The sequence below is a fragment of the Physeter macrocephalus genome, chromosome 6, assembly GCF_002837175.3.
Source record: "Physeter macrocephalus isolate SW-GA chromosome 6, ASM283717v5, whole genome shotgun sequence".
In the NCBI taxonomy this organism is placed as follows: domain Eukaryota; kingdom Metazoa; phylum Chordata; class Mammalia; order Artiodactyla; family Physeteridae; genus Physeter; species Physeter macrocephalus.
Window position 1 is genome coordinate 6,581,006 of NC_041219.1, and position 13,596 is coordinate 6,594,601.

Consider the following 13,596-nt stretch of genomic DNA (forward strand, 5'->3'; position numbering starts at 1 on the left):
GACTGGGATAATTTTGTATTCTTTTTCTTCCTGGCAACAGTGAGAAAATTATTTTAAATTGTAATTTATGATAAAGGAAAACTGGCCAGTAGTTGAGTGAATCTTTAAGCCAACTATCCAAAAAAAAACCCCAAAAGCAAAAAGACCCCCCCAAACCTAACCAAGTCCTGATTTACCCTAACCATAGAGCATAAAACGTAATTGTTTCTTCATCATACACATGGTTGTAGAAGTATTTGGTAAACTGTTCTTTATAAGATTGTGTGCTGATTCAATTGCTAAGTATTTCTTTAGGGCTACTTCATATTTTCCAAGGCCTTTTATTTCAAGAGATGCCTGTACATGTATGTGTCTTTCAAAAGAATGCTGAATTTGCTGTTTTTGAGATATAAAAGTAATATAAATATTACAGATATATTACTTAAATGTTTTCACAAGATTAAGTAAATTGTAGGCAGATATGGGCTTGATTTCTCCCTTTCCCTTTTCCTTTTTTGAATCTTAGTGCTGTCATTTATTAGCTCTGTGGCTTTGGGCAAGTTATATGACCTCTTCCATGCCTTGGTTTCCTTATCTATATGTAAAGCTTGGATACTCATAGTTCCTGTATCATGTAATTGTGTGATTTTTGATTATTTGTTTTTAATTATAATCTTTCTTTGGAGACTTATAGAAAATGAAAAACATTCATACAAGACACAATAGACAACTCTTGGGGGGGCAGTATAATCTAAGCAATTTTAAGGTGTTCTTAAAAACTATATCTGTATTTTGATTGCTAACGTATTTTCTAGTCTTTTGAGTCTTCGTTGCACTCGTTTGGTGATTCTTAAGCATAATCATTTTAGACGCACAAACTTGTGGGAACCAATTTTCCCTTGTTTTAATATGTGCTGTAAAGACATGAAATGTAGCACCTATCCTTACTTTAAAAAAAAACTCATGAAACTGATTAGAGTAGACTACTTCCTTGTTTTGACAAATGGCAACCATTTTGAACTCGTACCTAACTTTCATACTTGTGTTAGCCTACAGCAATTATGGCAACTAGGATTTCTCTCAGGCCAATTTATAATAAATATTTTGTTAAAATCTAATATAAAATAAGTATACCTTCTATCACCATTATTGTTGTCATCCTCATGGTTAGTGTTTAACTACATACAGAGTCATCCTGGCTGACTCTCTAGCTCATTGAATTTGTTTCTGTCTCAGGACCTTGCACTTAGTTTTTTCAGATCTTCCAATGGTATTCTCTCTCACTACATCCAGGTATCTGTTAATCTATCTTACCCGAGAAGCCTTTCTGATCACTCTTTTCCTAAGTAGCCTTGTATACTATCAGTACTACCACTACTACTATATCCTAACTTCTTTCTTGCATTTTAACAGTTACAGCAACTGTCTCTTCCTGAAGTATGTATTTATTATTTATTCTCCTGTCTACTCCACTAGAATTTAAGTTTAACAAAGGCAGCGACCTTGCCTCTCTAGTTTACTGCTGTGTTCTTAGAACTTATTATAAGGTGTAGGAGATAGTGGGCTCTTACTGAGTCTTTTTGTTAGAGAAAGGGAAGGAAATGAGTTGATATTGAAAATAACAAAATTAATATTATTTGCAGATACGATTGATTACCTTAAAAAACTCAAAAATAACCTTTAAAACTTTTAATTTGAATGTATATAAGTATGTCAAAATTTTATATGGCAACAATAACCTAATAGAGTTAAATAAATCAGACTTGAAAGAAATTAGAATTAAATGTCAAATGATTTGAAGGCAGTGTTGTAAAATCTCTTAAATGCATTGCCATTTAAATAATCTTCAAACTGTATTTTAAAGATAAAAGCCTATTTATAAAAGGGAGTTAAAATGGTATACTTAAAAGATACAACAAATTTTGATACATCTACAAAAATAATTAGAAAATTTTTCATCCAGTAATAACAATCATAAAAAATCATAGTCCAAAAATACCATTTTCTTCCTCTCATACTAGCAAAGAGGGTTTTTGTTGTTGTTGTTTGGTTTTTTGGGTTTTGTTTTTAAGTAGAAGAGTAGCCATTATCTGTGAGGGAACATTGAAGTAACTGCTGTGGAAGCATAATTAATACAAACTTTGTAGAAAACAGTTTAGCAATGCATATTAAGAGCCTTTAATATACCTTTAAATTTGTGGTTTGGCTCTAACCTAAAATTCAGACAATATAATAGAGAGATCTTTGTTGCCATACTTTCTTTAGTATGTTTTGAATGTTAAATGTTTGATTGTTAAATGTAATAGGAATTAATTACATTGACTATTTCAGCATATATTACACTTTCTGAAAATGTTATTTTTGAAAACTTAATGTTTTAATCAAAATTACTTGAAATATCTGGTAAACTCATAATTTGTTATTGATTTCTGATTTCATAAGCTACCAGGTCCTATGACTTATTGACTATTTTGTTTTTCTGCCTGCTTCCTCTCTTGTCCTTTTCTTCTTTTGGTCTTTTTAATATATTATCTTCTAACAGTCTTTCTTTTTGTTTACTAGATTTCATTCTGACTTCAGTGGTTTCTTATTTTTTTAACCATACTGTTTTTAATTTTTAAATGTTTTTCAGATTCTATCTAGATTTAAAACTTTCTTTCTTTGTTTTTTTCTGTTTGTAGATATGATATAGTCAAAATCATATTTCTTTGTTGTTTTCATCCTGGAATAAATAACAGAATGCTAGGAATTATATTATCACCATACCTTTAAGTATATTGTACAATGAATTTTTAAGGAACCTTTAAAAACTTATATATTTCATTTTTAAATTGCTTTTGTGGTCAGGGAATTTTTATTTAATAAAACTTCGTTGCATTTTGAAGTCATTTTTTATGTAGAAAATTATTTCTTGACCATACTGATTTTAATATTTCTTGAAATAGGTTTTGTGATTGAAGGTACATTTTATTGGAGGGAATAATGGCAAGAGGTGATCACTATTGGGAAGCATGAGGGGGATAGAATAATTAACACTTCTTTCCTGTTATGGATTGCTGGAAGGAGCCAGATGGCCTATTATTAAGTTTTTCAAATATACATTTTGTAAAACAAAATAATTTTAGAGCTTTTTTGGTCATGCATTTCAGAATTATATTTAGTAACAGTGGAAATAATTTTAGAAATACAGTTTCTAACTTGTTGATTTCCTTGATATTCTGTATATTAAGCAAAAGGATAAAGGAGCTCTTTGTTGAGTCAGGAAAATAACTTGTATTACATTACTGTTTCTTCTAGTTGCTTCCTGGTTTTTATTGTTTTTTGAATGAAGTGTTGTATTATAGACTGTTTGAGAAATGAGAAAGAATATAGTTGTTATAATGGTTTTAGACTGGGAACACAGTAACCTGCTTATTGGTTTCAGCATTCTACTGATTGTGTGACATTTAATCTTTTTCTACTATTTTCCCCCTCTAAGAACACAAGTTCTCCTCCTTATTTTATCTAGAATTCATTTGATAAACTTCTTTCTTTAGCTTCTTAAGCAAAAAATGAATATAAAATTAGGGTACTAGTCAATAAATTCCCCGAAGACTGCCCCTCTGATTGCTATTAATGAGAGTCCTGCATTGGGAGGAAGATTAGATTACTAGCAGCAGCTGCTACCATTTATTGAGCACTTAATATGTATATACCTTATCTAATTTAATCTTCACTTCAACTCTATAACGTAGGGTAGTGTTATTTCCATCTTACAGGAAGGAAACAGAGGCTCGGCTCTCCCATAGGTAAGAGGCAGAATCAGGATTCAAACCTAGATTTTTTTTCTGACTCAAAGCCGGGCTCTTTCCACTTATGCTTATATTAGCTACTCTAATATGTCTCTTGATCTAAAGTTCTATATTTTTCTAAGAAATTTACCTTTATACAATTAACTTTCAGCAGTTAAAAAATTATATAAATTTTCTGTCGTCTGCTAATTGTAGTTATTTCTGTGCCAGAGTACATTTCTTGTGTATTTTCTTTGCGCTTGTAAATAGCGTTTCTACCCCATATTTCTTCATTATATGTTAAATCCATTTTAAAATCCATTTTTAGCACTGATACATTTCATGAAGCATGTTTTCAGAGTTTAAAAATACATACCGCTAGGATTGATTTTATAAGAAATTATATATTTGCATTTTTGACACATTTTGAAGCAGTCATTTTAACATCGGTTTGTATAGCTGATCAATGCTTATTTTACTTGGATGGTTTGAAAGTTATAAACCATTAAACAAACTGCTTTCATGTTTCTTTAAAGCATTGTTTACTAACCTTCTTCATGTACCTCACACATAGAGAAAATGCTAATATTTAATATGTCATACTGGTAAATGGGTCACCCTGCTGCTCTTCGACTCAAATATTTGGCCCAGGGAGCCATTCCCCCTTTACCTTCATGTTGTGTCGTCTTCTCTACTTTATCTCCCAGTGCTGAGAGGAGTGATATGTTGGCATACCTATAACTCACTTGTGGATGTATAACCTTTGTGAGAAAGTAGACTATAAAATGTCTGTTCTTTGGAGTTATGTGCTCAATAAACATACACATTTCTGGGAAAAGTAAAATTTTTAGTGGTCCATTCTAGAATGTTCACATTATGGATCATTCTAAGTCATGGATTCATGCTGGCCAGCATCTTTTATGTGAAGCCTTTGGAAACTATACTTCTTTACTTTTATTTATAGCTTATAATGATAACAGAAAATCATGATTGTTAAGGCATTTTATTATAAACATTTTACCTTCTGTCACCAACTAAAGCTTCATTGTATGTTACATATGTTCTTTGATCTTGTTCTTGCAATTTAGAAATGAACCTTTAATGTGCTTAAAATATTTGCGCTTATGTGGTAATAGTAACGATAATTGTGCCTAACAAAAGAACTTGGTCAGGCATAAAATGCGTATTCTTTCAGTTTAACTGTTTATATTGTATACCCTCCAGATTTCAGAAGGAATATTTATAAGGTTTGATGCTTTTTTAGAAAATTTGTTACTATATTTAAATACTGCTGTGTTTAGAGTAGTAACTTAGCCCAACCCCAGAAGAGTCTGGTGTATGTCATTAGTTATACAACTACTGTTGTATAAAAACTTCCGTGCATTTCAGAATAATTAAAACAATTTAGAACTTTGACATGAAAATAGCATGAAATGTGTATTGTATAAACCTCTACTGTTTAAATATTTCTCCCCCGGCTTTCCTACTGTGGTCAATGTCAGCCCAGTCCTTCACTGGAAACCAGAGAGGCCTCTGATAGTTCCCTGTCTGGTGATTCTCCACCCATCTCTTTTCCCCTATATCTCAACCATTCAATAGGACTCCTTCGTAGTCGCAGTTCTGTTCTAGCTTAGTATCTTACCATTTTCATCCAGTTTTGCTGTTGGAATTATCGTCTCAAAGCACAGTTTGATCATGTCACTTCCTGGCTTAAAATTATTTTTTCTCTTTATCGCCATAGTTAGTAGCCATCTTTGCATAACATTTAAGAAGACCTTTTGCATCTGGTCCCATCACTCTTTTATTTCCCATTCTTCTATTCCCCAGTGTGCGTAGGGTAGGCCTTATCTCCCTTCCCTAATTACCCTCTTGTTCAGTCACTGATGCTTCTTATTTTGTTTGTATTCTAATCATGTCACTAACTTTTATTGCACTCACTGCATATTCTCACACTGGAAGACCCCTCATCTGTACCCACATCAGATGTTACCATTCTACAAAGTATTCCTGTTACCTCACCCTTTTTTAGAAATATCTTCCTCCAGTGATACTTTATACTTCCTTAAGAGCACTTACCACACTGTGCCTTGGAACATAATTAGTTGTGTAATTCATTCTGTCCTTCCACTAGATTATAACCCTTTTGATGACATAGCTCATGTCTTATTTAATTACGGTGTTTTGATGGTTGCTTAATATAAGACAGGGAATACACAGACATGCACTTACACATACACATTTTCATTTACTCAGTTTACGTATCTAGTTTTTTATAGCACTGCCACATGCAGTGCTAGTCTCTATGAAGAAGTAAAAAATTAATATAGCATGCCTTCAAATAATTTTTATTCTAGGAAAAAAAAGATGATGCAAAAAATTGAAAGGCATTGTACACAAGTGCCATGAATGTACATGCAATGTACATTATATACCATGTCTATACATATTTGTAAGTATTTTGGGTTTGTCCTTTGGTATTGTATCACCTCTCCACGTACATGGTTGTGTGTATGTTTGTTAGATTTTTCTACCCATTTGATACACATATTTCTATATAAAAATCAGTAACTATTACAAAATACAAAACTTTTCTATTTAGGTAGTTTTATTTTCAACTTTAATAAACTGAATTTAGAATTTAGCTTAATATATTATTTAAGAATCAAGTAATTTTACTTAAATTTAGACTTTGAAGTACTGTCTACATGTATTTGTTAGCCTAGTTTTTTTTTTAAGTGAGGTAATGATGCTGTCATAGTTTCATTTAGAGTAACTGGGGGAAAAAAACTTTGTAGTGATCAAAAATTAATTTTATTTGCATAGTTTGATGTCATGCAATTGTGATACGCTCTTAAGTAACATGGAATTTATTATGCAGTGTTTGTTTTTGTTTTTCTGAAGATTGGGAAATATGGATTTGATTCTCACATATTATGATATGTTGTACAGATTTGTAAAGTGTCAGTGCAATGTTCTGTGTACTTTCTTTATGCTCTAATATAATTAATTTGTTTCTAGATGCTGGCATCACCATCTACATCAGGTCAGCTGTCTCAGTTTGGGGCAAGTTTATACGGGCAACAAAGTAAGAATTTTGTATTTATTCTGGGATACTTTATTTAAAGAAAAAAAATAACTACCAAATAAAGAATAATGCTGCCCTTGTGGGTTTATTCTAGGGTTTAAAAGGAAAGATATTTAATTTTCAGTTTTTCTTATTTTACTTAGCGAAAAACCTCATTATTTCAGACCTTTCTGATTCAAAATTATTTGGATACAGGGTAGATCACAATTTATTTCTTCATCTTTTGTATATGTATGTTCCTTTGCAATATTTTTGAAGAAGATTTGCTAAACAAATTAAAAATAGACATTCTCTATGTTTTCAGTTGGAGGAAGTTAAAGGTTTTTTGATTGGTCAGTTAAGTAGGTTGTTTTGTTTGTGTTTTTTGGTCGTATTATTAATGTAAGCCCATTACCTAGCAGTTTGTGAAATGTTCTCTTTGTTTAGCAAATACTTCTTTTACTTTGGCTCAGTCTGGGTATACAATCTCTGTTTTTGACTAACAGTTCAAAGCTTTTTCCCTATACAAGATTTTATTTCTTTTATGTGTTGTAATACTTTTATACCTCTCAGCACAGTGCCTGGCGCATAGTAAGCGCTCAATAAATGTTAACTATTATTATGACATAATTTTTATAAAACTAAATTATAAAATTTTCCCTTTTTTAAATTAATTTTCCAAACTTTTATATATTAATAAGATTTGTCATATCTTTTAACGTCAGAGACTGCTGATCTCTCATCTCTGTAGTGGGAGGGGAGTGTTAAAAGGGATGTAAATTCCCATCAGAGATTACAGAATAATAGGGTAACTGAAGCAGACAATCTGATGACCAAATAATTTAACCATCTTCAAATAAAAATCAGTTATGTGATTTGGAACCCTTTCCCAGTATAATAAAAGGTAAAGGTTTGATAGATTTAAGAGTAGTTTGTCATACCACTTTACCCTTCAATTTTATTTTGAAATTTAGTAAGGGGAAAAAACTTATTTTGCTAGACAAATATAGTTTCCATCTATTTTTTTTTCTCTCTACCTCTTGTGGCATTCTTTTTGCTATGAAACACAATTTTGTTAGTACAGAATTAGTAAGGAAAATTATTAATTACAGATACTAGTTTTCCTCTAGTTAAGTAGAAAACATTTTTAAGCCTTTTATTACACAAAAAAGATGTTGCTTATTTATCAGCAAATGTTCATTCTAGTTATTGAGGGAATGTTATTAGCTAGCAGTTTGTTTCATTTGGACTGGTTTTGTTTGAAGCCTACTACTTTCACCTTTCTGGTAACCCTTACGTTCAAAATATCTAGTTAAATTTTAAAGCTACCCTTTATTTCTATAGAGAAACTGCAAAGAACTTACATTGCTTTCTTTTTAAAGCCCACAATTTATCACAGCAGGAAGTAGATAATGGAATAGAGAGAAGTTATATTTGAGAAGCCAAGGTTATTTAATGAAGGAGAATGGCAATTATTTTACAATATAATCAGCTATATGGACTTTGAAAATCTGATCTAATTTTTTTAACCTACAAATGTGAAGTTATAATCGGGCTAAGTTATAGAATGGATTAGGTTTGGAATATAGTTATTTCATTGGTAAGGTAGACATTTATTGACTTAATTTGTGTACATGATTGTGCTGATGGTTAAGGATATACAAAGATTAATAAATGAGCAAAGTTATTTTCATTAGGAAAAGTATTTTAAGTACTTAGTAATTTAAAAAGAAGTTACATACAACAAATATTTACTGTTGGAGTTTAGTATAATAAATGGCTTTATTATTGTAGCATTGATGAACAGCATTTTCAATTCATGACTCACTCTTTTAACTGACATTGTAGGTATTAACTTATTTTTTAAAATGAACCTTGGATCAACTGAAACTGAAATGTCTCAAGTCAGGGTACAATTATTCCTTTCTAGTCCACAGTGTAGCTTCTAAGCTACAACTAGTAAAATAAAATAAAATAAAATAAAATAGAGCCTGAATTTCTAGTCTCTGTCTGTTAGGATAGACCTGACAGGGCCAGATAAGTCTTTCAGCTGGTAAGTAGTTTGAATACACATCTTCTCAGAGAGGAGAACACCAGCTACCATGTAGGACTAGAGGGTCAGGGCTTCGGTAGTATAAGTAAGTCAGAAAGATAAAACTTGAGGGGCTGACCTTAATAAAGGATGGGGAGATAGAATAAGTAGGTGGGAATAAATTCATGATGTTATTCTTTTGGCAGCTAACTTTAATTGTGCATTGGGCTTGATATTACAAAGTTCTTTTGCCCCTCAAGTGTATTGAGTACCACCATTAACTCTGTATTCAGATTGGCAAAGTTCAGTAGGAATTTGAGCCATTAAAATGGAGTTTTACTATCTGTTTTGTGTTCTTGATGATTAGAGAGATTAGAGGTGGAGAAGGAAGAGTGCCTTCTCCAAAACTGAGACTGACTGAGTTTAAAACAAGGGAAGGAATTCCTCTTGGAATGGATACAGAGCTGTTTAAAGCGACTTTTCGCCAGATTTGGGTGGAAGTGATTGTATAGTACACAAGGGTAGCCAGAAAATGCTGGATTAGGAGCTTGTGTGATCATGGGTTCTAGTACAGTATAGTTGTATCCAAATATGTAACTTTTCATCCAAGGGTTTATGTGACTACTGTGCATCAAGTGGTAACTGTAGAAGCTGGTGAATGGAATCTTGTATTCAAGTTGCACGATGTTTTCTACTTGTTCTCTACTTGTGCGTAAGATTTTAAGTACACTGTCTAGGTTTAAAGACCCCTGGGCTCCCTGAAGCTGTGTACTAGATGGGAAAAAACAGGGAGCCAGGAATTAATTTCCCCTGGATAGTCAATGCATTGAAATTAAGTGGTAGTATCGTTGGTGTGACTTTTTCTGTCTTACCAACAGGATTTAGGGCCTTGGAGGATTTGAGAAAAAGGAGTACTTCTTATATGCCTATAATCTAGCCACATGGGTTAACTAGCTGTCTGAATGAATCTATTATATACATTTGTATCTGAATTCTCAGAGGACCCAGACCACTAGCTGGGAAAGGAAATAAACTTCTCTTTCTGGGATCCGGACTCCTGGCTTAAAAGCAGTGGCATAGCCTTATGCTTTCAGCAACATCCCTTTGGCCTCCTATTTTAAGAATACATATATGAAAGCTACTTGTTTTGTGGAGAACCAGAGCACAGGTGGAATGGTTCAGAAATAACGCTGTTGACAGTATAGTTAGTCATGTGACACATTTTGGTAGCTTTTACGAAATAGGATCATTTAACAGATACTTGAATTAATAATGAATGCCCTGGGAGTTCTTGCTCTCTAGAAGCATTTTATAGTTGGGGAGGTCAACACATATTTATATGCAAAGTATTAAATACCATAGGTTAAAAGGTATCATGTTGAATGATATGGACAGACTTGCGGATTGGAGAGAAAAGCACAGTAAGCTACAGTGGTACGGGAAAGGTTCAAAAAGGTGGTAGGAATAGAGTTTAACAGATATTTTTGAGTGCCTACCATATATATTGCATCATGCTAGAGACTACGGATGTGTTGTAGAAGAGAGCATTCTCTTTTATGCCATCTCTGTACAGTGTATATATGCCTTCGGTGTTGCTGCGTTTATTTATTGCATGTCTTCATTGCCTTTGTATCCTCAATACTCTGTACACGATAGGCACTCACTAAATGTTGAATGCATGATGAACAAGGTATGGTCCTTATATATATTCTAGTAGGATAAATACACAAGTTATTTTCCTACAAAACAGGAAGAAGTACAGAGTTTTCTGGATACTTGAAAAGTAGGAGTAATCACATACCTTAAATGATCAGGACAGGATTTACAGATGAGGTCATGTTTGACATTGTCCTTGAAGAGACTATGAGTAAGGTTGTTTTAGTAGTGGGAACAAAATCTACAGCATGGGATAAATTTTTGAGTGGTTTGCTTTATCAAGACAAGGGAAATCTATTAGGCTGTTACATTGGTTTTAGCCAAGAAGTACAAATCTTCACAATTTTATGGAATCTATCTCAAGATATTTGCTACTTTTCAAGTTCAAGAACGCAGTTATACTCTTTTCCCCCAGAAAACAACTATTTATAGGTGAAAACCATTATTACTTCATTAGACTATCTCATTTTATCTCACCTTTAGGCCCACCTGTTGATTTTCTTTCCATAGGCATGTTTCATCCCCCCACCTGACCCTCACTCCCCAAAAGCTAATAGTTATTCAGTATTTTCTATGTGTCAGGTGCTATGTTAAGTACTTGTTATAAATATAAACTCATTTAATCTTCACAACAACCCGATTAAAGGTTAAGGGACTTGCCTAGGGAGTAAGTAGTAGAGCCAGGATTGCCTTACTTTGTAAGTTTTACTATGTGAACATGAGAACAGCAGTTTCTTTGAAACCTGGATGCTACATATTACTTACTGAATGTCATGACCCTAGAAAGCAATTTGCACACAGTAGAAACTGCATATGTTAAATACACAGATTCCAAGAATCTGCTGACTAAGGCATTATGATAGGATTTATTCATTTATTGTGTTATTTATCTAGTACCTACCGTGAGTGAAGAATTATTCCAGGATTGAAGAGTATGGCAAATAACAAAGTTCCTGCTTTCATGGAGCTTATATTTTAATGAAGGAAGACAGAGAATAAGCATGCAAATAAATTTATTTACTTAGTAAATAAATAATATGATTCTGATAATAAGTACTATAAAAAATTGTCAGGTTAATGGATGAGTGGATGGGATCAGTAGTTTTCGAGCAGGCAAAGAGGCTGTCTCTGAGGAGGTAGTATTTGAATGGAAACCAGTCTGTTGAGAAGTGGAAGCCCTTGGAAAGATCTGGGAAAGAGCTTTTCAGGTACAGACAACAGCAAATGCAAATGGTCTTACTCATGAGAATGTAAGAATGAACTTCATGTGTTAAAGGATGAATGAGAGGGCCAGTGTAATGAACAAAGAAAGTGGAAGGTTAATGGGTAGCAAGTGTCAGGACATGGAGTCTTGTAAAGATTTGGTAAAGCATTTGGATTTATTCTAAGTTTAATGGGGAGGATTTTAAGATACAGTTTCATTTTTAAAAGATCACCTTGCTGTGTAGAAAATGGACTGAGTGGAGGAGGGACAAGTGACAAGAAAAAGAGAAAGACAATTAGTGCAGTAGTCTAGGCAGGAAAGTAGGGTGGCTTTGGACTAGTACTGGAGGTGTTGAGAAATGGTTAAATTTGGGATATTTTGGCCATAGAGCCATTGATTTGGGGATGTAGGATATGAAAGAGAGAGAGGGATCAAGGATGATCTCTAAGGTTAGAGACCTGCATTACTTTGTGAAAGGGTGCTACTAATGTATCATGCAAACTTAGGTTGAGGAGGAGGAGTACAAAGTATATGTAGGAGATTCACACAGCTGTTCCACAGATGGAGTGCCACCTGCTGTAAAGATCCAGCCAGATGTTTGGGACTCCCGGCTGGTTCTAACACAGCAGCAACTTCTCATAGTTGAGGATTTTGAAGCCAGGTTAGCTCCATCCATGCTTGTCTCATACATCCTTACTACCCAGAAGGTAAGCCCACCCTTCCTCCAGGCATATCACTTGTCCTCATTTTCATATATCTTGCAGTTTTCTCATACCAAACTGGTGTGACATTTTTATTCCCCTGACTCCTCATCACCACCACCAAATGGCCTGGCTAGGTCTCTTTCATTATTCAGTTCATGTACAGTATTGCCTAGGAAACATGTTCTGATCCCAAATTCATTCTACTTTCATGTCTGAGTGTTGCCCCCCATATACACCAAGTACACTGTACATGTACTGCATGTAAACACCTTGATCATAGCGGTTTGGTTTTTGAGATTTTTTTTTTTTCTTTTTTAAATAGTCTTGTATATCTCTGTAGAACAAGAGGAAGGAAAGTATTCTAGGTGGGGAGAAGGATATGAGTAAAGATACCGGGGCATATTTTGGGGAGGGGTCTAGGGAAATTACAAAGAAGATTGTAAGTCAAGTATGTGGTCTCTAAAAAGAGTTTGTATTGGGGTGAGTAAAGTATTAAAATTGATTAGAAGAGTATTATGTCAGTTATATCTCAGTAAAGCTGGGAAAAATAAAGATTAGAAGAATCTTTTGGGTCTTGACAGAGCATTGTAAAGACTGCACTGTGATTGGATTTAACTTTAGGACAGTGATTCTCAGCCCTGACTGCCCTTCTAGAAGCACCTACAGAGTTTTAAAATCCCACTGCCCATGAACTTCCCAGACCCAGACTAAGTCACAGCTTCTGGGTGTGGGACCCAGATATTAAAGTTTCCCGCGTAATGTGAAGGTTAGCAGCTCCTTCAAGAAGCGGAAAGTGTGACTGGTTGAAAAAAGGGATTGAAATTAGAGTCCAGAAATTGGATCATGGTTTTTGTTTGTTTGTTTGTTTTTGTGTATGTGTGTGTTGTTTTTTGCTTTGTATTTCTTGTTTTTTGGGGTTTTTTGCTGCATCAGCGGCATGCAGGGTCTTAGTTCCCTGACCAGGGATCAATCCCATGCCCCTTGCAGTGGAAGCACAGAGTCTTAACCACTGGACCACCAGGGAAGTCCCTGGATCATGGTTTTTGGTCTTCATTTTTTGTGATCTTGGGCAAGTCACTTAATGTCTGATGTTAGTTCATCTATAATTAAGTTGAAATGATCTTCATCTGTAACTTGGTTGGATACTCTCTGGAGACTTTTCTGTCTCTAAAATACTTTGATTTTAA

At 33.8% G+C, this 13,596-nt stretch overlaps 1 protein-coding gene across 8 annotated transcripts in view; it reads left to right on the plus strand.

The window, feature by feature from the left end:
• The window catches only part of CNOT2 (CCR4-NOT transcription complex subunit 2), a 117,326-nt gene that overhangs the window by 76,631 nt on the left and 27,099 nt on the right, over window positions 1–13,596 (plus strand). For all 8 annotated transcript variants that reach the window (XM_028490389.2, XM_024122836.3, XM_007106594.4 and 5 more), the window contains one exon: window positions 6,768–6,834. In XM_028490389.2, coding sequence (XP_028346190.1) covers window positions 6,768–6,834 — 67 coding nt within the window. The remainder of the gene's footprint in view (window positions 1–6,767; window positions 6,835–13,596) is intronic.